The sequence below is a fragment of the Talpa occidentalis genome, unplaced genomic scaffold (assembly GCF_014898055.3).
Source record: "Talpa occidentalis isolate TD23 unplaced genomic scaffold, MPIMG_talOcc4v2.1 talOcc4.3, whole genome shotgun sequence".
NCBI classification, from domain to species: Eukaryota; Metazoa; Chordata; class Mammalia; order Eulipotyphla; family Talpidae; genus Talpa; species Talpa occidentalis.
This window is the reverse complement of record NW_023603184.1, coordinates 128,119,923-128,146,586: the sequence shown is the minus strand read 5'-3', so window position 1 is coordinate 128,146,586 and position 26,664 is coordinate 128,119,923. Positions and strand designations below refer to the sequence as shown.

The window sequence follows — 26,664 nt, the reverse complement described above, 5'->3', positions numbered from 1 at the left end:
GTCTGTTAAATTAGGGAGTGTTAAATCAATCTATATTGCACCATGCGGATTTATTTTTCAAAATCACTGTTTTTAGCTAATATGGCAAATTTAGAATTTGAAGGACAAAATATCAATAAAATGGCAGACAAAAGCAGTACCTAAACTGGGACTACTAAGTAAAAAAAATTATTTTTAGGAAAAATATATATGCTTATATGGACTTACCTGCATAAGCCGAAATAGCCACAAAGCAACAACACTGGAAAGGATGGATGGAAACAAATACCGGTAACAAGGACTAAACTTTACAACAAAGACCTTGTATTTTTGTCTATCGTTAAGACTCAAGGGAAAATTATTAAAATTCATCCCTTCAACTAATACACCGCAAACTATGGTCAATAAATAATATAAAAAGCAGAGTTGGGATTATGTTTACAGTACTCCCTTTCCATCAGGTACATGAATGTAGAATTTCCTTTGGAAAGGATTATTACTTCAGCATATAATCCCAAATTATATATCAATAGACCCAAGGGGAAATTTTATAGGACTGTTATTTTCCCTAAATGTTTTACTTTTGCTATATACTTTATTTTCTAACAAGTAAAGAGAAACAGAATATGTTTTCCAGTATTCCTTTGGGTAACTAGCTTCACAGTCCATACTGATGGAGTTAGACATCCCAAACCTACTCAAAACTCTTTGATCCAGTGGGGTAAAGATTTAGATAATCTCAAACACAAATAGGACCTATAAACTTGCTCCCCTCTTCATGCTATATTGGTGCTGGGGCCTCCCAGTCCCTACCCTAGAAGATCATTTGCCATTCATGGGACTAAGGAGGCATTGGAGATGTTACTGACATGCCAGTGGTTTGGGCTGCTTGACCGGAAGGTAACTGGTGATTCCTTAAGATAATAGTAATTCATTCCTGGGCCACTGCAAAGACTCAGCACCATCACCATAGTGAACAGAAAAAATTGAGCACATGAATGAGGTATATCTGTTATTTGTAGGTGCCCTTTCGAATTCAAGAAAGGAGAAAAAAAATCACAACAGTTTTTTAGTCTAGAGATTCACAATCTCATAGTCATGTCCCACAGAGAACTGGCAGTTATTCTGAGGATGTGGATCAAGTACAGAGTAACCTAAATAAAGGTGCCAGGAGAAGTGTACTTCTGTGAGAGTTCAAGGGGAGAGCAACACATAATATATGTATTTATACACTGGGTGTTTTTAAACTAACCACCAAATAATCTGTAGCTGTTCATTTAAGGTTTTGCAGGTTTGGATTAAATATGTATTCATTCTTAATTCACCTTGTTTCCAAATATTTATGAGAACTTCTACTTTAAATTATTAACCTATTTTATAAGGAAAAAGAAAGGCAGTCTCCTAAATATCTTCTTTCAGAAATAATTAAGCTGAAGCCTCCTACATCACTCTAAATAAATGGAGAAAATATTAGTGGCCATCACTCAGATTACCTTTTATTGATAATTCCTGGTTGTAGATTTGGATCTATTTGGGGGTGAAGATTGAATTCACTGTAAGAATCCTAATAACACATTCATATAAAATCATTTTTGCCAAGAAACAGTTTTTTTTTTTAAGGCTGTAACTTAAATTTATAAGTGGAGGAGCAATAGAAACTTTTGGATTGCTGTCTCAATGGTGAAGACCTCATAAATACCCCAATTTTATTTAATGCCCCACATTGTTCCAGACAGGAGAAGGTTCTCCACTGCACGAGAAAAACCACACACCACAAACACAACCAGGGCACGCCACAAGTTGCACCGTCACAAGAAACACGCCAACAAGACAACACGCGGGGTCAGGCACCACGGTCGGCTGGGACACCAGAAACCAGACACAAACACTCTGCAACTCACAAAGATGCTTACTCTATTCCCCACCCTGTGCCTCCAAAAATCACCCCCAGGGCCAGAATGGTGCCGGCCACGGCACCTATTAGCCTGCTCGTGGCCATGTTCACTGTGTGGAGGGAAAACGGAGAGTTTTTTAAGCAAAGGAAATTAATCACACACTGATTTCACTAATACACAAATTAATCTGTTCATAAAATGCTTTGCAAGTCAGCTAAATGTTGAGGTCTTCGCTTTAGGAGTTGAAATTAAGATCTGCATACACGTTGAAAAGATTTGAGGATAATTTTGAATTTACCTTCTAACGTCACACACCCTGCTTAAAAGCATAATTTCTTATAAATACTTTTGAACATATCAATAGCCCAATTTGAGGTACAGTTCCCACATGAGAGGAAAAATTGAAACATAACCTAAATTGTATAATAGCAAATCTGTATTTCTATTACAAAAGGAGTAAGCCTTGAGCATAATTTTAATAAGATTTTCAAACTGTAAAATATGCCTAAGAAACTGTACCTTTTTAAAATTCAGTACTTTCTCAGCCAATTTTGTGAAAATTCTTACAAATTTAAAACAGTGCATCTTTAAAGTTAAATGATTTTTACCTGGAAAATTATTTCAGCTGGAAAAGCATATTTCCAATAACTCTGTATTGTTTGCGTTTCTGTTATGGGACTTGGACATTTAAGTTTTTGTTTAAGTTTTTGCTTTAAATGAAGCACTGAGAAAAAGTAAAGGTCTCTGGGAAACTTACTTCAGAGCAAAGGGGTGGGGGTGAGGGGGTGATGACTGAGCCAAGATGCTCAGTCCCTGCTGATCACCCTCCTGTGTCAAGCTGTTACATTGTAAAATGGGCCTGCAGTGAGCAGAGGCTCCCAAAGTCCCCTCTGCATAGGCCAGAGGAAGCGCAGTGTAAAAGCAGGAAGGCAAATTATTTAGGGCTGAGTGTGCCCGTGTGTCCATGTGCACACAAACCTGTGGACACAGATGTACTTTATCTTATTTTTGTGAATTTCTTTTTTGTGATTCACAAGCATTGCCTTCAAATTACTTTACCAGTGAAGGGAGAGGCTAGTTTCAACAAAGCTGCGTTCACACAGATGGTGCACTAAGAAACACAGAAACAAAACAATCACAACTGAAAGTCACAATTTCTGAAGGCTTAATATTGGACTTGACCTTCTCAGGTGAATTTTTCCCAAAGAAGAGAGAACCTTGGAGGTCTAATCCTATGAGCAACTGTGCAGAAACTTCCTTTTTTTAAAATTTATATATATTTTTTACATGATTTTTCTTTTTTTTTTTTTTTTTAACAATGTTTGCTTTCTTTTCTCAGGTGTAGTCCCATAGGTAGTTCCATCACCTTTTATCACAGGGCAACTATATGAAGGAGAGATTCTAATTTGACTGTTAATGACTCACAAACCTGAATATTCTTAAAAAACAAAAAGATGGGGTTCACAACAGAAAACAGAAAATCTGCTGAGAGTGTTGAGGGGAGAGGAAAGCAGACCAACAGATCAGGTGATGGTAATATTTCCGAAATATTACAATAGATGGTAATTCAAATACCTAAACTATAGCTCAGATTTTCAAATTGTGGTGACAGAATGGGATGGGAGGAGGTATCCCAGAGATAATGACTCCTTTAAGACCTTAGGAGAATATTGCTTTCAGAATACTAAATTACTGACACCACTTTACAATTTTTTTTTTTTTTTGCTTACATTTTAGCATTGGTTCACAGAGCAGAAACAGACGAGTCCTTTTACCCTTTCAATTTTTATATAAGCCAAATATGCTAAATCATAGGAAAACACACACATTTATAAAAATGATATCAAATGAATATTTGCTGACTTTTTATAAATTATAGTAACTGTTAGAATGATTGAACAAAAGTAATTATTTTAAAAGGCTTTTGTATTTGCTCTGGATGTAATTTCTCTCTGTGAAAATCAAAAGAATTAGGCAATGCATCATGTAGGTGTTAGAAATAACAATCAGAGGAATGTGACATTTCTACAGATGCTGCAAATATATATTTCAAGATAAACAAATGTAGCCTATCACTGAGGAAGGAAAAACTACTTTTAAATTCTTAACTGTTAAGTACTTAACCCCCAAACAGGATAAAAGTGGGACTATAAGTTTTTTGCAAGTATCCTCTTTCTTCCGTGTTCTCTCTCCCTCCCACAAGTTTTAATTCTGATATACTGAAAATACATGTAAAATCCATTTGCTTCTTTATCACGATACTTAACATGGTTTTCTTTTTTTTTTTTTTTTTTTTTTTTTTTATTTATTTATTTATTATATTTGTTTGTTTTTTTTTTTTGTTTATACATGCACTGGGTACAGTCAGAAGCGCGGGAGGGTGAGAGAATTCACCAGAGCCAGAGCGGGGAGCAGAGCAGGCAGAAGGACCGAAGCACACTGCTGAGGGGAGCAGCGGGTGGCAGGAGAGGTCTGCGCACCATGTGGGATCCTCTTCCGGGGCCGGGGAGCAGCCGGGGATCGAACCGGCGCCACGGAGGCTGTGGGCAGCTTCGCAACCCAGCGCTCAACCGCTGCGCCACCGGGGAGGCCCTTAACATGGTTATTTCTTTGAGGAGGTAGTGACTAGCCTGACTTCAAATTGACATGAATTTATAAGTGGCTCACAGGTGGGTGGATTTTACAAGGGACAAATTTGAAAACTGAGGTCTTCACAGCTACCGAGAATTACAGTCTCATTGGAAAAAAAAAATTCCTTGGACCTTTGGGGGTGCTCTGATCTATTGGGTTATTGGAAAACTTAGGACGTATTTTTTTCTATGTTTTTCAAGCAAAAATGCATCGTGACTTTTCTAACAATAGTTCTATTTGGGTGCTAATTTATTCTATTTTACTTCTGTCCTAACTATGTGATTGTATTCATTCATTCATTCACTCATTCATTATTTACTAAATCCCTTTTCTTTGCTCCAGGAACTGTTAGGTACATGGTGACCTGCCTTATTTTTCTTTTTATCCTACCAAACCTGGAGATGAACTCTCAAAGATTCTAGCTAATAGGACAATCATATTAAGAACTTCATTTTGCTCATCACCTCTTGACATGCTTACCTTTCATCCTAATCTAACTTGTTTTTGGAAACTGTTTATTACTTAGCAGAAAGCTCTTATTTTTTCATTTATTTCTGTTGTTAGTTTATTATTATCATTATCATCACTATTAATATTTTTAGTCTTGGTCCCTGCATTCTAGGGTGATTTATACTAAATTTTTAATAATTTAATATTAAGATGCAAACTATGAATTTTTCCTTTACTTCAGAATTTCTGTTCTGTACAGAATTCTTTCACAGGCATTGGAAATTGAGTGGTTGTTTTGACTTATTCTGAAACAAAGGTGAATTATTTTGTCCATGTGATTCCAATGATGACATGGTTACAAAGAGAGCATCCCTTTAAAGGTAGGAGATATCAAAGCATCATTTGATTTCTATTTGTTATTATTTATTATTTTGCTAAAACTTAAAGCTAGAAAACAGTAAATATACTCTTCGTACTTTAGAATATAATATTGGCATTATATGTGGATATTTATTGTCCAACTTCATATTTCATTATATTAGAGATACAATCATTACTCCTTAATCTTTTTCTATAGTTAGAAAAGTTTCAGTTCCTTTTTGGATACATTGGGACAATGTTAAAGAGGATGAAAATATGTTTTTCTGAACCCAAACAAAATAAACTCAGTTACTGAGAAAGATAGAACCTGGTAAACCCTCAAGTTATTGATGAGGCCATTGTTAAGGAAAAAAATCCCTATGTGATACAACACCTGAGCTACAAAATCAAAGGAAGCTCTCAAAAAAGATACACAAAAGGAAAATGTAAAGATTGTAATACTCTGCAGGGTATTAGCCTTAGAAATGATTGTTTTTAAAATACTAAATGCTAATAATATAACACTTTCTTTGACAAATAATGAAACAGTTAATTAGCTTAATCATTACCTGTTATTGTTTTACTTTTCTATTATTGTGCTATGAACCAGCAGAATAACAACACTCCGCTATAAATGAGGCCAGCACAAGACCAAGTGATCTACATTTTGTACTTGGCTCAGCCCCTACCCAGTTGTTACCTCTGATAATAGAGTTAATTTTCTCATTTGTAAGACAAGGGGTCTGAGCTGAATTGCACCAAAGCTATTCTATCTCTGACTTAATGACCACAATGGAAGGATCTGGCCAAAGTGCCCCAGGCGTGGTCTCTACCTTTACACATCAATGAAAGCAATGTTCCAATTTTTTTCTCTTCCCTCATATAATGGTGATGTAAACCAACCAATGAGAAAAGTTCCAGTGAATTCCATAGTAAGCACCAAGCAAGGATGTCTACACATTGACAAAAATTCATTATTTGACAGGGCTTTCTCTAGAGCAAGGGAAATTCTAGGTCTTTCCACAAAGTCCAACCATAGTCTACCTTGTAGGACAAATCAAAACAATTTAAATAAGTTCAGGGAAAATAAATTGGGACAAGAAAGACCAGAAGAGTCTTATATGTGAAATACATGACAATGTAGAAAAGATAAGTGAAAGAGTACGTAATAGAAAGTCTTTTTAAAAAAAAAAAAACAAAAAAAACAAAAACGCTTGCTCAACTGTTTTTTTGTTTGTTTTTGATTTGGGCTTGAGGAACCAGCACAAATGACATTGTGCGCTATGAGCTGACGGGCCACTGTGATTATTTTAGGGAGTGCAGCCTGGCTTCTCCAGCAATGCTTTCATGAATGCCCTTAGTTCATACCAGATGGAGAGGTTGAATTTTTATTCTTCCAGGAAATTAGAGTTACAATGAAAGGAATGCAAAATATACATCATCTTGACATCCTCAAAACAATGGAAACAAGGGGGGGGGATTTTATGGGGACTATAACCAAAATGAAAATGCATACATTGTGCAAAAATGAAAATGATGTAAAAATATATACAAAATAAAATAAAAAAAAAAACAATGGAAACAGTCACAAATTTTTCCTTTGTTTTTACTTATTTGGTCTGGATCCAAAGGGCTACAGTTGAGTATAATTTATCTTTATGTCCATGTTCATGATTTTTTAAAAAGCAATATTTTCATTTGACTTCTTGGATTTTTTTTTCTCCATAACAAGGAAGCACACTGAAATTAAATAAACCTAAATATTTTTTAATGCCCTTTCATCATATCCATAAAGACCTCCATAAAGACGGGGCAGATGATTGTGGGTATCCATCATTAAACATGGCAAGCACTTGGGAAGGGTCCAAATGCTGTGCCAGCCAAACCAATTCAACCCTGAACAAGAATATTCAACATGCAGTTATGCAAGATCTAGGTACTTCACTCAACTGTTGAACCTTTAGTCAAGAAGGTACTAATTGTTTCAATATCTTGATGCATGATCTGTTACTCTACAACATAGCAATATAACAAACTGATAGAGATACACTAAACCTTAACACTAACAGGCAACATCTGATTTCCTTACATACACCAAAGGTAGGGGCTGCAACATTGAGTGCCTATGATGTGCAATGGAGTAGACCATCAATAAATGTTTGTTTTCTGGATGATACTAGAAAGTACATCGTTTCTCTCTTATATTCTTTTAATCAGAATATCAAAAATAAATTCATAACACCTACAACAAAGTGTTCAAATTTTGATCTCTGTTGTTTCTCATTTTACTATTATATCTAACTGATCTCTCAAGAGAGGCTGAAAAGACTCAATTATCTATTAGAGATACATCTATTATTGAATCATACTAAAATCATATGACTTCTGAAAATTTAATAATTTATAATAACTGCTCACTTATATCAATGAATGGGTTTTTTTCAACTGAACCAAACTATTAGAGATTTCTGAGGATTCTAACAATTTTAGAATCAATAGGTACTTTACTCTAATGCCTCCACCGCCATCATAAAGAATGAAAAACATAAAACTTGCAGCTAGAAAAAAATAGACTAGAATGCTTATATTGATTGCCTGATTCATGAAATTAAGGGTAATTTTTATTTTCAAATTTTTTATTTTCTTAATTTTTGTTTTCAAAATTTTCTGCAATAAATGCATCTTACTTGATTGAAGAAAGGTTATTTTTGAAAGATAATGTAAAATAGCACCATATTAAACGAGAAAGTAAAACAAAGCAAAAGGCAGCTGTAAATACCCTGGCCAGACTGTTCCCTTCAAGCAGTCAAAGAAGCTTTCTAATCATGAATGGTAGAGCAACAGGGCCCAGAACCAGGTAATTAATAATCCTTTGGCCCATGTAATGAAAAAGGATAGTCTAAGCCATTCAGCTCTGTTCATCTGTTCAGTCATCTTTATGCACAATTTAAGGAAACAGCATCTAAATCTGTAAATCTGTAAATCTCACAATCTATCGTGAGAAACATACACTATGGAAAGAAGATTTGGAAAGAATTAAGCTCTGTTTCTAAATTTTCTCTAAATCTAACTTCTGAGGGTGGATCTAAGAATTTTTTGTTCTCGTTTTAAAGTAACAAAAGACTAAATGTAAAATTGGAATCAGTTCCCTTTTAAAAATAGAAGAGAGAGAACAAAAATAGAGTGTGAGGGCGTGATGATGATTCCTATAGCATCTTAATATCATGGGTATATTAAGCAAATGCATGAAAAGTGTTTTCACACACCCACTATGACTGAAAAATGCACATGCACCCAAACCAGCCTATATCTCCAGGAATTGAGGGCTATAGAGTCCCTATGCTTTCGAAGTTCTGTTTTCCCAAATAAAGAATACTGAAGTTCAGAGAGTTTAAACAACTTACATCGAAAACCTAACAGATTAAAATACTATTTTTATATGAGCTTTCCTACTTGTAGGAGAAAAGCAAGAAAGTTATTTATAAAATACCTGTTAGTGGTACATTATAAAAAGGAAGCTGATACAGAGTCTCTGGGACACACTGTCATGACCAAGCTTCTCAGGTTTGATGCCACAAGTGCTGCAGTCAGCCTATAGCAACCGATGACTTTCTAGATCTTTGAGAATCATCTGAGGGAAGCCATGGTGAGAATAATGGGAAAGTGATGGCCATACCCATGATAATATGGACCACGTTACTACCTAAGGCAACAGGAGAGTGTGTGGACCTGAGATTGGGCACGAGGGCCCTGGTCCCTGCCCTGCCTCTGGTTAGCTGGGTAACTGTAGTATGTCACCTGACCTCATGACTTGGGCATTCTAATCTACAAGTAAGAGTACTTCTAGGGCCACTGAGACTCTTTTAATTCTAAAATTCTAAATTTTCTTTTTTTAGTGACTGATTGTAGAGCAAAGGTCTAGACCTCTTACAGTTTTTTAAAAGTTAAAGTTCTATGAAGAATTCCAATTTCTTCCTAATTAAAAGTGCATTAAGGCAGAGCATGGAAGACTGCAATTTCCATTTGGAGAGATTCAAGAAATGAGGAATGACCACAGCCATACACCAGGCCCAAATTTTCTATCTCTTAGAAAATTGGCATAGCTTAGACAAACTACAAATCTATTAAAATCTGTGATTATGAAAAAGAATTGCATTTAAAGGGGAAAAAGAAAAATGGAAAGAAAGAAATCAATACATTTACTTCTTCCTAACCTTAGTTGTAGACTGAGGGGCAATTCAAACATGGTTTTCAATGTGATCTATGAGGAACCTTGATTCTATAAAAACATGAATTACATTTTAATAGCAAAAAAAAGATATTCTTATGTGTTCTGTCAAACCTATTAAGCTGCTGTCTTGGCACCCTGGGAGAGTGCCAATGAATCTGGAATGCAAAGGAATTGAAACTGAAATCACACAAACCCTTGGGTCCTTCATCCTTGGGGGGGTGAAGGTTCCTAACTGGATCCCGGATGCTGCAGTCTGTTCCTGCCCAGGTGAAATCACAGATGCAGGTGGCTTCATTACTACACACCTGTAAAGGACAATGAATAGACATGGGACATTTCCACTCTGCTTTGTAGAGCAATGGTGATCTATGTAAAAGAGAAACAGGATGGGGCAGAAACTTTAAAAATCTGTCATTTTAAAAAATGTATCAAAATTTTGAGTGCATGGGAAACAATGTATAGCTTAAATTGTAGTATGGTGTTTTTTCCCACTAATTATAAAAATATAAGGATTAAAAGGAAGAAAGTGTTAAATTATTATTCATGTTAATTTTTCTTGTTGATATTATTTAAGTAGCAACAATGCAGTATTTTCAAAAGTAGTTGTTTCTAGGAACATATTTTAAAAATATATATGCTAAATCACTCAAGAATTTAATAGATTATGGGCTCAAGAGGCAATGCCAGTAATTAAAGACCAGGAGATATTCACCAATGCATTGCATGACCTCCCCATGTTCAACGCCCAATTTATCTGATAATATTCAATACTTTCCCAGCCAAATGAGTACCCTCCCACTTTCTCTGACTGCCTGTGCTATCTCTTTTCTCTCAATCAGCAAGCTGAAGACCCTCCTGGGGTGATCTTTGTCTCCTCTCTCTGCCTCTGGGGGCCAAGCAGTGTGTTGGAATGGATTTGTAATTGAGATGAAACAAACAACCATTGGGAAACTTAAGACAGAGGTATTTAAACCCTTATCTGCCTGGGAAATACATTCGAGACAGATAGCTAAAGATGATGAAATCAAACTTAAGCTTATTGGTATAGAAACTTCATAAACTGAAATGTTATAAAGCCATGATAATGATCAAAAAGGCTATATTTGATCCTTTTTTAACAAGATGAAAAAGCAAGGGGTAGAGGAGCAGTAGAGAATTAAGTGTCTTTTTATGCATTAAGTATTATAACGTGTTCAGAGCAATAACTAGAATAACTGATAACATAATTTAAAATAACTAGAATAACATAATTTAAAATATAAAAAATATAAAGCATAAATAAAATCATGGCCACACACATGGGTGTTATTCTTAACAGATATGTAGGAAATAATCACAGCCAATGTAGAGATACCAGGAACAGTCACAGAACAAGAATGACTGAACTGGAAGTCTACCGACTGTGAATTCTGAGGATAAAAGATAACAGGTCCAAGCTGGAACACAGATGTCTACTCACCCCATGGCCTGAACAGACTTTACCCTTGGAATCCAGTGGGCAGCTGCTCATGTTTAGGGCCTGAATCTGTAGACACTTCCGATCTAAACACATCATAGAGGGGCCACATGGCGTTCCATCTTCCACATAGCCCACATCTGTATCATCATCTAAAACCACATGAGCACCACTAAAAGGAGAGAAATATTCATGAACCATTAGCACCACACATACAAATACAATGTCAACATGGAGCAAAGCTTGCTCTTCATGATACTGAAGAGGCTATGAGGGGACATTGTGGTAGCCTTTGCCGCTGCGGCAGCCTCTGCCGCTGAACGCATGTGAACTTACTGGAAAAAGGGAGGTGTTTACTCAGACAAACATAAGTCAGAGGAAATAAGACCCCCTTCCCCTGTGAGCTGGACTGGACAGTCAATGACGGGTAAGATCAGGGGCAGACGAGAAATGGCATTGCCCAGCCACATGTCTGTGACTCCTGATGACCTAAGACAGGCACAGTCCCCGAGGGGCATTATTATGAAAATATTTTGGCAAGGCAAATGCCTGTTGGCTCGAAGTTAAGAAACCCCTCGTTCAGCATGGTTAAGTATGTGAGGGGAACATACTGCACTTTTCCCCAAAAACATTGCTGCAAGATGGCGATATTAAACTATAAGAAGATTGATTGCTATGAAGACAATGTACCTGCCATAGCAACAACTTTTCCCTATGTTTCTGCATACCTTTTTGTTGACCTGTCTAGTTATGTTTTTCTTTCCTGCATTACTTTAATCTTCCTAGCTACAGTATAATGGTGCACAGAGTCAAATGTCACTGATTAAAATATAACTATATAAATTTGGCAATCTGAAATCCAGTAAGCAACCAAGGTGGCAAAAACATGCAAAAACTTCCTCCATCCATCAAAACATACTTTATAAGAATCAGATATAAACAGGCATAGATTAACAGTCCCTTTAAAATATAAAAGAACTAAGCTTGCAAGCTTTTAATTAAACCTAATCACCCTAATTAAAATACCAACCAACAAATAGTATAACTAATACAGTTAGCTTCTAAATAATAACAATAAATGCACTAGGTTATACATATAACTAGTAAAACAGGTTTAGGCAGGAAATGTATTGTAACCACATATGCTTAGCAACTTGTAATCATTAGCTAGAAAATTGCATTTTATGCCTAGGTAACAAGCTGGGAAAATAGATTTTGTATGACCTAATGCTTTTTGAAAATGTATAAAAATGCATAATGATTTGAGCACATTACATTCAGATCTTCACTCTTGAAGTGTGTCTGTCTGTCATTTCTGCACCGAATCCTTGACCACCCTGTTCAGTCTCTCATCCCTGGGTCAGCCTTGCTAATCTACCACTGCGCTGGTCGGCGGCAGGACATGGATTTCTCCTAGCATTTCTCCACTTTTCTCCTCCTGCCCCCTTTACCCTGGCTTCCCTTAAATAAAGAGCATGATAAAAGAAACTACCCTTCATTATCATTATACTTCACACCATCAGAAAAAAAGTAATCTGTTCTAAATCTTCACTGGTTTTTAAGGTCAACATTAAGGGGAGAGGTGTTTACATAAAAACAGGAGAAGCATTCTTATTGTAGGTCTCCAAGGCTTTCAGATGTGTCATGGCAGAAAACAAGCAGATATTGAACTAGCAACTAAAAGTACTTTAAAATTATTATTTAGAGAACTGGATTATTCATCACTGAAAAAATAACAAGCCAGTTCCTCACTATTGATATTTATAAAGTTAGGGACAACTTATATTTGAGTAATAATCAATGCTATAATTACTTACACATTATCTTGCTAAATATTTTACAAATATAGTAGTTTAGAATATACCAATATAATAGTTTAGAATATAGTAGTTTAGAATATACCAATATAAATTAACCTAAAGGTTGAGGAAATTGACACTTACAGATAAAGCTTATGTGATCAAGATAACTCGATTTGAAGACTATAAATTCATTCCAGGAAGACTCTTATTGTCTATGACCCTGTTTGAATTTCTTTCACAGCCATTTAAAAGGCAGAAAAATAGCAATCATTTAACCAAGACAGCATTATCCAATTGAACTACCCAGGCAATTTATTAAATTTTGTCCAAATTCACTTCTGGATGTTTCCAAATCTTAATTCACTCATAGAAGATGAAATTAAGGAACTGAGGAAACTAAGGATCAATGTTTGTAGACAATGAAGACAGTTCTGTAAAGGGATCCGAAAACTGTTTTTGGGCAATAACAATATCATTTGAAAGATAGCAGAGCACTTAGAATTATGGCTACCTTGAGGAGAGCAATGCTTATTTGTAACATAATATGAATCTCTGGCTGAAAAAAAAAACCACTCATAAACCTCAGGCCTTCTGTGTCTTGTATGCACAGGTAATTGGCTATCATTTATTTGTCTATGGCTACAAACAATATTTTAAAAAATATTTTCTGTATGTGATTGGGTATTTATTCAATCACCTTCTAAACCAGACACATAGTACATACAGGATAGCTTAAACGCCCTTGTTTTTCATAAAAAATAAAACACAGTGTTCAAATAGTAACATATTCTAATACTCAAAGCTTTAATTATGGGTCAAAACAGGTACCATCATTTTCCTCTCACGACTATGAATACAAAGGACATCTCATTACTTATAACTCATACATTTTTGAGCAAATACTAATGCAAATCAATACATAACTTTATTTTTAAAAACAACTCTCAACATAAGTATTGAGCAAATAGAGATAATAAAAGCTAGGTGAAAACTCCTGTGTGAGAAATAGAAATATTTCCCTTGGTTTTTTCTAAATTTGTGATTCTCATCATTCATTAGTTTTCTGGCTTTTAATGTTACCTGCAGTCAATCACCCGGCCTTGATGGTAGAAGGAAGTTGGGATGATCTCACCCTGAAGTTGGCCGATACGAGGAGCGCGAGTAAGATTGGTACAGAGTAAAAATCCACAGAACACATCACTGAACATGGGGGGAGAAAAGAAGAAGAACAGGCAGCTCAAAATAATCAAAACTATTCAGCCCACATATGTGCAAAACTTGAAAATACTCTCCTCTCTTCTGAACAAGAACAATTGTTCAGATATTATTCATTGGCGATGACCCTTCCTTGCTAACAAGATCACGGCTTTAGTGTAGCAAGGTACTCAACCCTGAAAGATGGCTCATAGCTGGGGTCTAAGCTAGTTAAGCAGCCCTCTTCCCTACAGCCATTTCTGTAGCCATCTCTGCTCTCCATTCACTTACAGCTAAAGGTGCTCTGGTGTTGGGATGTGAAGAAAAGTCAGCTAAGGAACTGCTGGAGAAAATTTTGCTTTCTGGAAAAAGTTAGAAGCTGACAAGGAGAAGACCTTTTACTTTCACCTGCTTCCTGCCTTTGAATATGGAGCTTTGGCATCTACCTTGCAATCATGAGTTACAAGCATGGGGATGCAAACTCAACATGCTAAGCATTAGAGAACAGAGGGCCACAAACCTTCTACACTGTTGTTAAGTGATCACCCATCATGAGGGCACCTACCTGTAGCCTACTGTTAAATAAACAATGAACTCCTAAAAAATGGGCAAAAACCCAAAATGGCACATCACAAAAAAGGAAACCCATGAAAATGTGCTAAATTCTACTTGTAAACAGGGAAATGCAAATTAAAACCACAAAAATATAGTAGTTCACACTCACTAGAGTAGAAAAATGTAAAAAGTTTGATAATATCAAGTGCTGGTGATCCCAGAGATTCTCAGATAAGTGTTACTGATAGTAGGGTTTACTTGTACAACCATTTTATTTTATTTTTTTTAAAGATTTATTTATTTATGCATACAAGAGCTGCAGTACAGGTCAGAGGTGTGGGGGTAAGAGGATTCACCAGAGACAGAATGGGGAACAGAATAGGCAGATTGACTGATACACACTGCTGAGGGGAACAGCAGGCAAGACAAGAGAGGTCTGCTGCACCATGTGGGTTTTCCCCTGGCTGGCCGGGATCGAACCGCACTGGAGAAGCTGCGGATAGCTTCACAGTGCTGTGCTGAACCCCTTGTGCCACCAAGAAGTCCTTGTACAACCATTGTAAAAAACATCATCTGGCATGACATCATTTGCTGGCACTGAAATCATACATTCCCTAAAATTTAGCAATTTTTTTTGCTAGTTACAGGCCTTAGAAAAACATGTTAAAATGTGCACTAAGTTACATGTGTAAGAATATTTATAGCGTCCTAGTTCCTAACAGTCAATATATAGAAATGGTCTAATATCCCTCAACATGGAATGGAGAAATAAATTATGGTCTGTTTAGAAAGGCAACAAATGAACAATTAAAATAAGCAGCTGTACACACCATGGAAGATTTAAAATACTTAACATAAGAAGCAAAATACAAGAAGAAAATACATATGATTCCTTTTACATAAAATTACCAAAACTTGAGGCAAGCTATACTGTTTAGGGATGAAAACATAGGCAGCAAAACTTTAAAGAAAGCATAAAGGCCAGGTGTTTTGTATCTCCAGAAGAGAGATGGGGTCATGTGAGGAAGGAAGAATCATTTTTGGGGGTGATGGGATGCTCTGTTTCTTGATTCAGATAAGGGTCACGTGGGCATTCACTTCAAAATTACTTGCTCAACTGTACATCTTTATATTATTCACTTTCCTGCTCATGATCATTTCACAACTTTTAAAAGTTTCAAAAACACATATTGACTTTCTTAACTCGTAGGTGACTGGATATTCTGTAACAAGCTATATTTTCCAGTGAACTAATCCAGTGCCACTGAAGTCACAGAGACACAGAGAAATGACCACATTTGTCTAGGATACTGACTTAAGGAATGAAGCTAATCAAATTCAGAAGCATCTGCCCTAATTGTGACAGCTTTAGGTCCCACACCCTCAGACTCCCTGACACCTCAAGTATTAAACATTTAGAAACTTTACTCATGAGATATCACATGGGAAGTTCGTCTCTATTATTGTGACTTTATTTTTTTTATTTAAAGATTTATTTTTATTTATACAAGAGCTGGGGTATAGGCCAGAGTCGCAGGAGGGTGCGAGGATTCACTAGAGACAGAGCGGTTTGCAGAACAGGCAGACTGACTGAGATACACTGCTGAGGGGAACAGTGGTAGAGACAGGAGAGGTCTGCCTCACCATGTGGGAATCTCCCTGGCCAGCCAGGAATCGAACTGATGCTGCGGAGGCTGCAGACAGCTTCACAGTGCTGCGCTCAACCCGCTGCACCACCAGGGAGGCCCAATTGTGGCTTAATTTTAAAGGAGTATAACCAAAAGATTTGTTGCCTACTAAGAATTCACCCATCACCAAAGACTATAATCAGTCCTTAAATAATGTCATTCACTATAACATTGATGAGAAAAAAAATAACCCTTGTGGAAAATGGCCAAAATGATCTATTTGAGGATCTGCTTCTGTTACAATGGCTGTGCTAAAAGTCAAAGTTGCCAACAATTAGGAATGATATCAAGCGACAACTGACTGTGTGTGGAATTGCAATGTTGCATAAAGGACAACACAGAGTTCATAAATTACAGAAATAAAATTCCCCTTAAATCCTTGCTCTGCCACAAAATTGGGAGAAGATTCCTCATTGCTATGGAAGAAAAAAGAGGAGTTTGGGCTTATAATTTAATGGTTCCATAGATGTCAGTAATTGAGTTAACCTCAACAGACTATTAAATTATAATTTTAACTCTCCCCAACTAATCAAAGGAAAACATCACAAATGTGATCACTTAAAGTATCTGATTTCATAAGGAAAGGCACCTCCAATATGCTTGTTAGATGGGGAAGAATATACTTCTGATACAGACATTAGATGTTTAATTACACAATGTTGTTCCCATGAAATAATCAAAAACATACATTATTTCACTTTGAATAATATAACCAAAATGTATTTTTTGTTCATATACATATATATATTGCTTATAAAATTCTATATATATATAGTATTTGTATAGGTCATATTTTCTGGCAAATGTTGAAAGTGTGGTGTATTAATTCATAATAATATTAATTTGTAATAATGTAGTGAAGTATCTTTTCAAAATGTGCATCAGGAAAATACGGGATATGAAAAATTTGCTGAACTTTACAGAAATAGTATTTGTGCTACAGTTAACCATTTAGTCCATAGCTGTTTGCCCTTAGCTACATTAATGTATTTTTAAAACACCTTGAAAATTTAAAATGATGAACATTTATAAAAAATCAGTAACATTCATCCTGAGCTCATTTTGCAGAAGAATCAGGGCTTCCACGTCCATCTCTTCTGCCCCCAAAGCTGCTACTCACTGTTTGCTGCACTGGATCCATCGGTCTCCATCCTTCCCACAATTTCCCTTTTCGGTGCCTTCTGTATTCAGCTTTTCATAACAGAACTTGTCAGACCCTGAAGCCTCTTTTGGAGAAGAGCAAGAGAAGGAAATTAATTTTAGTTCTCTTTGTTATCTCTAACCAATACTATGCAAGTAAGTATCTAATAACTGGTTCTCCAGAAAGAGGGAAAAAATCCTGAATCACAACATTTTCCAATTTCCATGGTATAAATTTCCAGGGTGTGATACACAGCTAATTTTAAGCTATCCATGTGATGTCAATTAGCTTCAAAATTTGCTGAAAATTTAACTTTGGCTCTTGCAAGCTAATACAGTGCTACAGCATAACACTTTTAAATTTGAGAAATAAATGTATCCCCAATTCTTATTAGGGAGTATGAAGGCAGAGGCAGGAATGAGCACCAGAAAACAATGAAGTGATGCTCTAGACAACTACTAGATATTCTTTTTTTTTTAAGTTAAAAAAAATTTTTTTAAAGATTTATTTATTTATACAAGCACTGGGTACAGTCAGAAGCAGGGGAGGGTGAGAGAATTCACCAGAGCCAGGGCGGGGAGCAGAGCAGGCGAAAGGACCCAAGTACACTGCTGAGGGGAGCAGTGGGTGGCAGGAGAGGTCTGTGTGCCATGTGGGATCCTCCTGCATTGGCCAAGGAGCAGCCGGGGATCGAACCTGCACTGCAGAGGCTGAGGGCAGCTTCGCAACCCAGTGCTCAAACGCTGCGTCACCAGGGAGGCCCCTACTAGATATTCTTAATGCTGTTTCATATTCATATTAAGAGAGATCCTATTAAGTCTTTAGCCCACTGAGGTTTTATGTTGGCACTTGGGTTTTGCTATTTCAACCTCTAAAATGACAAATAGGCCTCCATTATCTTTCCTCTACCAAAACTGAAGCTTTAAAATCGAATATTCCAAAAAAAAAAAAAAGAATATAATAAAATGTTCACAGTGATGCTTAAAAAAAAAAAAAAAAAAACAACGAATATTCCAAAATATCACATGGTATCACTTATAGGAGGACTATAAGGAAACCGAAAAAAGTGTCAAAAAAAAAAAAAAAAAAGACAAAACTTGCAAGCTGACCAAAGATCTGAGGCATACAGCTGGTGAGGGAGAGGGAGGGGGATCAAAACAGAGGAGAGAGGAGCACAAGAGACCAGGGTGAGGTATCACAGGTGATGTAGTGGTGGGAGCTTTATTTATGGCAACTACACCTGAGGGGAGAAATCAAATACTGCACAAAAATGAACAAAGATGTAAGAAAATGAAAAAGTTTAATATAAGTAAATAAATTAAAAAAATTAATCTCCCAATTAAATATTTGCCAAATCACTCCTGCAGGGTTCTATTCTCCTTTCTCTGCTGCCTCTTCTTTTGGGGTAGCCCAGCCCACAGCAGACAGACCCATTTCTCTCTCCTCCAGCTGGCCCTGATGAACTGAAGTTCACTGGAAAGCACAGCACATCAGGAACAGAACAGACATTCAGGGCAAGTGCTGAGAATCGTGTACCCTAACCTCTCTCACTGCACCTCCGGAAGGACCTGCATCCTTCACCTCACACTGAGATCGCAAATCACCAATTTGAAAAAGGAAGTCTGAGACTTAAGTCTGATAATTTCCAGGAGTAAAAGAACAGAAAAAGGAACCTGGGGGAGGGGAGGAAACATGAAGTTCAAGGCACAAAGAGGCTGGATGATGAGCAAGGCCCCCGTACTTCATTGATCTTGGGGAGTGGCAAGAACAGCCCTTTCGCTCACAGCTTGATGACAAGTCCCCAGCTTGAGCTGCACTTTCTGTGTTTTTTGTAACTAAGACTCACAGCCTCTGTATTCTCACACACTCCAGATTTTTTTTGAAACACCACTCCAAGCTGTCCATCTCTCTTAGCAAGAGTGGCAGAGAACAATATGAAGGGAAGCATGTGTGACACCAAGCAGGGACATGTGACCTACTTGTTCCCCAGATATATTGGCACTGGTTGTCCCGGGTCTTGCACTCGCCATTGTAGCAGCGGCCCTGAGGACAGAGACACACATCAGGAGCACACCGAGCCAGGTCCATTCCCCCATAATTTTCACTGCAAGGTCTCCTTTCTGTTGTTTTAGAGAAGTTGTTTTTTATTTTTCATTCCATCTCTTAATATTGATATTTTCATAGGGACCAATAGGAATCACAAATATCTTAAGAGAAGTATAACAGGCAATTAAAACCAAAAACTCAGAATAGAGCTCTTGAAACCCAAACTAATGATCTTAAATTTTAAATTTTATAGAAAACAGAAACTGGGACTTCTTTGGGTGATACTAAAGTGATTTTTAGCTTCACTTGTGTGGGATGGGGGTTACAACACCACTACAGGAGAAAAAAAAAAAGCCCACACATTGTTACTGATTTTCATCTTTTGCCATAATGGACATGCTGGAATTATTGAAAGATGGTCACGATTCCAAATTAGATTCATAATTCCTCATCCATCACTACATTTTTTTCTTGCCCTCAATCTGGGCAATTTGTCACTGGAGTTAATATATTTCGTATTTGGTATGACATGAAACAACTCTGAATTAAAAGTCCACCGCAATGACGTACTGTTAGTGGCACTGCAATTTCCCTGCAAAGTTACAGCTATCAAAAAAGAAAAAAAAACTTGCAAACTAATCCCTTTAAAATTACATTCAAAAACTTACAGCCCCAGCATACCTGATTTTGATTGCATGCATATCCGTCTTGCTTATGAAGATTTGGTGGGCACTGAAAAATACAATAGTTAATGTTCAGCATGTTAAATCCCTTCAGGATTTGGACAGAATACATAAAAACACAAAAAGTAAATGCAAGCATGGTGAATATATAATCAGAAATGTTTAGAAAAAAACATGAATAACTTCTTAAGTAGGTTATCTAAATTAATTCTCCTATTGTGGGTAAAAATAAATAAGGTCCATGCAGTGGTGCTTTTCACATTTCCGATTTCCATGAGGTGTACTAGAAGAATAACTTACATTCACTTGCCAACAGTTAAAAGTAGAAGGGATTAAAATGGACAATGAAGGAAATGAATCAGATTGTTATGTAGGAGTGGACACATTCAGGAACTAATTTACAAACCTTGCACGGCCCTGTGAAAATGTAAAATCTGCATTTGACACCCATGAAGCTCCCCCACAGGCCACTTTACTGCAAAGGAAGAAACACCCTGCCTTTCAACTCAGGGCAAGTGTTGTATCTCCATTATATTTTTGACCTCGCAAACTACAGACTTGCTGCTAGGACAACTGTGATGTGATGTTTACTTCTTTTGCCAAGACTCTCTGTCAAATCATTTTCTTTAAGTACACTTCATTCCTGCCCCCTTCAAATTAACCTGAAAAAATTAAAACATTTACTCTCTATGCATTTATTTACTACAATATAGAGAACTTAAAAGAAAAACGTGGAAATCAAAGGCTCTGCTTATGAAAAGGAAAAACAATACACAGGTGTGTGGCAAGTGAATAAGAAACACAAAAGTACGAGCCAAGGCCTTCTTGATTCCACTCTTCCCAAACCATTATCCTAGTCTGTCAACAAACACCATTAGGTCTGTCTTCAAAATACAATCAAAATCTGATCAGACCACGTTTCTCCATCTCCACTACTAATGCCCAGTCCCATCCACCACTCTCTCTCGCCTGGAATACACGACAGTTTCCAACAGTCCGCCAGCCTCCAACCTAGTCCCCTTATAATCGAGAGCTACCAGAGTGTCCCCTCAAACATGTAAACCAGATCATGTCACTCCTAGTTCAGTGGTCCCCAATTTGCTCCCTGATGTCCAAGTTCAACATGACAGCTCCTGTGCTGCCCTCTTCCCCTCTTGGACCTCACTCCTGCTTCCAGCCACAACTGATCGGACCCTAGTGAAGGTGCCAGGCAGGCTGGCATCTCATGACCTTTGGCCCAGCTCTTCCTTCAATTTCCCCCAGATTTTCTATGTCACTTGCTCTCTCACTGTCTTTTGGATATTGTTCAAATAGCAGCATCTCAGAGAGACCTTCTCCAACCATGTCCAACACCAGGAACCCCTCCCATGCTGGCATCCTCTGCTGCCCAACTGACCACCAACTGATGGGTCATGTATTTTACTTGTTTGTTTGGCGTCCCCATCATAATGTGATGTAGGCAGAGAATTTATGTTTTGTCCCCCGCTGCCTTCCTGCCACCTAGGCTCCCTTATTACTGAGTAGGTACTCAATTACTTTTGACTGACTTAGAAAATAAATGAATGACCCACACAGATACAATTCAGTTATTCTATTCTATACATATCAAGCTGTTAACCAAGCTCACTACAGAAAAATAATAATAGAACTAATTTGGAATTGCTAAGAAACAGTAACTTACAAAGGAGCACTTTGAGATAGCGTTCTACCTCTTTCTAAATAATAACTCTCATATAAGCTTTCAATTGCCAGAACTTTTCATTCAACCTGAGAGAGACTGTTCAAATGATTGTAATTATCAACACTAAACCTGGCACACTAAGCCAGCTGTACAAAAACTTAAGAACCCTGTGGCCTCTTTCATCCATTGGAATGCACTCAAAATATAATCGTTATCTTATTAATCAACTCACAATAATTATTCACTTATCCCCAAACACAGCCACATTAAAAAAATAATGCAGAAGAAATGTTTCTATTAGAAAAGGCAAATCAGGGTCTAAAATTAACTTTTGTGTGTTTCAATAGGAAAAAAACTTAGAGAATTCTTCACTAATGAAAAAAAAAACGCAGTTATTATAAACTGTCAAAGCCACACGCAAGATTTCTAATCAGTGTATTGTTAGTTTAGGCTAATAAAAGCCAGTTGCTTATCACTGAAAAGTTAAACAAGGGAAATTATGGAATGTCTTACATTCTCTGGAGACATTTATAAATCTGTGTACTTTATTTTGCCTGTGGGTAAGGCTCTGGGTTTAGTTTCTAAATATCATTCCAGACCTCAGTTTTATGCCCTACAGAAAGGTTCACTTGAGGCAGCCTTCTAAGTGCAGTAGCATATAAATGTGTTTATTTTAAGTTGTGTTATACCACCCATTTAGATGACATATTTCATAGTGCTAACACAAAGCATTCCCACATCTTTCAAAAATATCTTTATCATACCATCCAGTATTGTTGCCAAAGATTTTTCTCAGTTGCTTAAGTATTATTTATTTTGTTATAAATTGTGAATTTTAAAAGTAGCTCAAGAGGTATCAGTAAATGCTAAGATCAAACTTTAGCAAAAATGTACTACAGAATAAAAGAGATGAAGTCATAATACTGGTTGTAGGTACTGCTTTTCAGACATACCATTTCCTTGATCTTATTAGTATCAATTATTTTCAAATTTCCCTGCTTTTTACAAAGCAGAAGAATTTAAAGGGAGTTTAATTCTCTCTATTCCAATTATATATTTCAGTTTCATTCCAGCCATATGAGGAAATCATCAGTAAAAGAACATGCTATTCTAATATGCCAATGAGAAATTAATTTAATAGTATAATTCTCACCTTGGACATATGAGATAATAACGTTTTTTAAATTTAGACAATAGACTATTAGGTTGAACATAGAACCCTCATTATAAAAGCCTTATTTCCAATAAATTCTATGACAATTCCAGAGTTGTAGGCTGAGATGGAAAAACAATACTTCTAAAAGAGTTGAATGTACAGAACCAAAAACCATACATTGTGGGTAAGGAAATAGTATTCAGGTACTCTCTGCTTCTTTACTCACTTCCTCTTCAGGCAGCTGGAGTGACTGGTTGGTTGATTTGATTGATTGATAAACTTGGGAAGAACAACCGGTCACTTTGGCTCAGTTCTGCCATTCTACTTTTACTTATTTATTTTCTTTCAATACTTTTTTATTGAGTTAATATTGGTCTGCATCATTGATTGCATTAGGAGTGTAGGATCCACCCACCAGGTGTTGTTGCTAGGGTGCACTCACCAACAAACAACCCACGGTCCACCACTATAGACTTTGCATTCTACTATTATCTACTTGTATTGATCATACCCACTGCTCCTGTAGATCATTTGCAGGGAGAGTTCATTCCACAGACAATTTTGTCAATAAGTTGTTGCTACAGCCAGAATCTCACAATCTATATAAAAACCCATTGATGACACTAAGCTATAGCTTTCAACTTGTCCCATTTTCAATAATAAATAAAATAATAAAAATTATATTTTAGTCTCCAACTGTACCCTATTAGGAGTCCCCTGGAAACTACAATACCTAGCAGTAGGGAAGGCCACCTCTGGAAACTTATCCTAAGGAACTACTGGTGCACAAGAAACATACTTAAAATGCATGCACATGTTGCATGTCATATTCATTATAATAATAAAAAATTCCAACTATCTAAATATCTACCACCAGATAGACGCCAACAGATAAATCCATGTGACAGAGCCTATGCAATCATAAAAAGGATATTTACAAAACGGTGTAATCTTATGGGAAAATGCTTTCAAGCATTCTGACAGAAAGGAAATGATGGTGGAATAAAAGAAAAAATTCTTACCAAGTCCTTAGCTGCTCTGATTACTGACCTCTTCTTCGAAGCTTTTCAATTATTCTCCAGCTATCCCCAGTTTTCATACCGTTTTTTAAAGAGGTCAAACTTTTATACTCACTGTTTTCTTACTATCTCTTCTCATTTATGTTTCTACTTGAATGCAAACTCCTCCAGGATGATATACCTGATTGCTCCCCCAAACCTTCCCAAACCATCACTCTTTTCAAATCAACTATTTTGTGCTTAGCACTTTGCGTGATCTGATATTTGTGTTCATTGATTTACCTTTCTCCACCCAGGAGAATATATGTTCCCTAAGAGCAACGGCTTGCCTATCTGGTTCCCACCCATACGTCAACATTTACGGTAGTACATGACAAAGTGTTCACTTGAATGACAAAGATATGAAATAATATGACTTGTTTTAAAAAATAAAAATTATATAAGGAGTTTTATACATAATATCTAATATTAATGTATGCCTACATTAATCATGGTGGTATAAAATTTTAATATGAAGAGGACAATGCCAAGGAGTATAAGCCATGATGACAGGGCTATGTGAATGGGGGGGGGGAGCTGGTGACAGCTGAGACAGCTGGACTTCTGTTCCCAGTGCCACTTTCACCAGAGCAGTGCTACTGGTTCCCTGCTTTCTACATTGGGCAACCATCCACATTTTTCTCAAAAGAAAGGGTTTTGTGGCTTAAAATGTTTGGAAACAGTAAGCAGTACTTCATCAGTGTGAATGTACTATTTTAGATGTGGGGGAAGGGGGAAAATCAATTCATTCTGTATAAACCACTTAAAGGGAATTAACTGTGAAGGGAAAATTGGAAGAAAAAGACATTAATGTCTGAAAAATACAACATATATTCCTAAAATAAAGGGACGATGAAGAACTAGAAATTACTAGAAAACAAAGTAAAATAAAAACAACAAAAAAAGGAACCAAAACATATCTACATATGGGAGATAAGTAGATATGTACATATCTACATTTGGATGTAGTCCAAATTAAAAGATTTAAAATATGTAGTTACAAGTAAAATGTATTACCTAAAAACTCAAGTTTTTTTACCTGGCCAGAGTCTCCAGTACAATATTCAGTAATATCACACCCATTCACAGCATCCCGACATTCATACCCTCGTGGCTGAAACTGAAAATCAAAATTCACGTGAGTTACGAGCTAGTATTAATATTTCAAAGAATTAGCATTCTTAAATTCACCAACAATCCTTACAATCTCTTATAATGATCACCAAACTCATTATTTAGCAAGATAGTTGCAAAGTAGAGACAAGGTCCAGCTACCACTCCCTGTAATATAATGAATCATCATCCATTGTATCAAATATTCAGATTTCAAAATCCATGTCTCCAAGTTTTATTTTTGAAAAACAACATGATGGAAATTATCTAAAGAATAAACACTGGTGTCACTTAAAAACAAAAGAGCAAAACATTATATATGTTTACATATAAATATAAATACAGAGAGTTGTATGTCATATATAGAGATCTCTCTTAAGATTGATGTGGCACACACCCAACTTCCACTAATTTACTATCAGTTTGGACATTAATCTTGCTTTAGTAAAGAATACATGATCAAATTTAATGAATTTATGTGAATTCTCTTCAGTAACACCAATGATGCTTACTGTATACTTGGCATTTTGTCTTATCTGGAAGGTGGGGGATGAAAATTGAAAGAAAGAACCCATTACCTTTGAGCAATCTGTAATCTGATGGAGGGTATAAGGCAAGTATAAACCAAGCTAGAATCTTCTAGAATAACATAATAGGTAATACCCCTTGATATTGAAGAAAATAATAAAATCATGTAAGCTTGAGCCATAGGGAAATTAAAGGTTTTATTGGTAAGTAAAAATATGATTAAAAAATGACTTTTTAGAAATTAGCTGAAGTCTCTATAGATGGAATTAACTCTCTGCTCATATACATACAAGCTGTGTATGTAAACATATATACATATATTACTTCTTTATCTAGTTTTCTACCCTTTTAAGGAATTTTAAAAGCCAAATGTGAAAATATGAGAACTAGCTTTTATGCTCCAACTCTAAAACAAACTAGGGTACATTTTAAATAAGAAGTGTTAGAATTAGGTCATATTATTTAAAAGACCACATAAATTGCCCATCTTCTAGTCAATCATTTAATCTGTCTTTCATCCATCCATGTGAATAGGGCAAGTCTCAATATTTACTTTGGAAGGAGTTCAGATACATTTTCTCAAGGGGGCATTGGAGGATAGAGTAGTTGATAATGAATGAGAGTGAAGGTAAATGATGTGACCCACAGGATTTGGGTGGATTTATTATGTATACTATCAGCCAACAAATTTGTGACAATCTACACCAATGACCAATGCATGTTTTGAGATATTTGGCTGATATGTAAATGAAGAGAAAGATGAAACTGTCAGGAAACTCACGAGACATGAGGTATTGTTACAGCAAGGCCCATCGCTGCAGTGGGCTCCATTGGAGAGAGAACACTTCTTACAGCACAAGCCATAGCACTCCTAGAGAAAACACTTCCTGTGAGTCAATGCAGACGATCATCCACCAGTCATTCAACACTGTCTCCACATATGATTATGCAGAACCCAGTTGAGATTTACACAACAGTAAGCAAATACTTTAGGAGCAAATGCATCACTTTAAACAA

The 26,664-nt window shown here is 36.4% G+C and overlaps 1 protein-coding gene across 3 annotated transcripts in view; it reads right to left on the bottom strand.

Moving 5' to 3' along the window:
* The window catches only part of ADAM23 (ADAM metallopeptidase domain 23), a 159,433-nt gene that overhangs the window by 12,977 nt on the left and 119,792 nt on the right, over window positions 1–26,664 (bottom strand). For 2 of the 3 annotated variants that reach the window (XM_037523920.2, XM_037523919.2), the window contains exons 17-24: window positions 26,429–26,518; window positions 25,046–25,126; window positions 20,110–20,160; window positions 19,362–19,425; window positions 17,362–17,467; window positions 13,885–14,004; window positions 11,006–11,174; window positions 9,740–9,851 (exon numbers count right to left, since the gene is read on the bottom strand). In XM_037523920.2, coding sequence (XP_037379817.1) covers window positions 9,740–9,851; window positions 11,006–11,174; window positions 13,885–14,004; window positions 17,362–17,467; window positions 19,362–19,425; window positions 20,110–20,160; window positions 25,046–25,126; window positions 26,429–26,518 — 793 coding nt within the window. Of the gene's footprint in view, window positions 1–1,856; window positions 1,984–9,739; window positions 9,852–11,005; window positions 11,175–13,884; window positions 14,005–17,361; window positions 17,468–19,361; window positions 19,426–20,109; window positions 20,161–25,045; window positions 25,127–26,428; window positions 26,519–26,664 lie in introns of those variants that run through there. The other variant, XM_054700020.1, reaches the window with a different exon arrangement.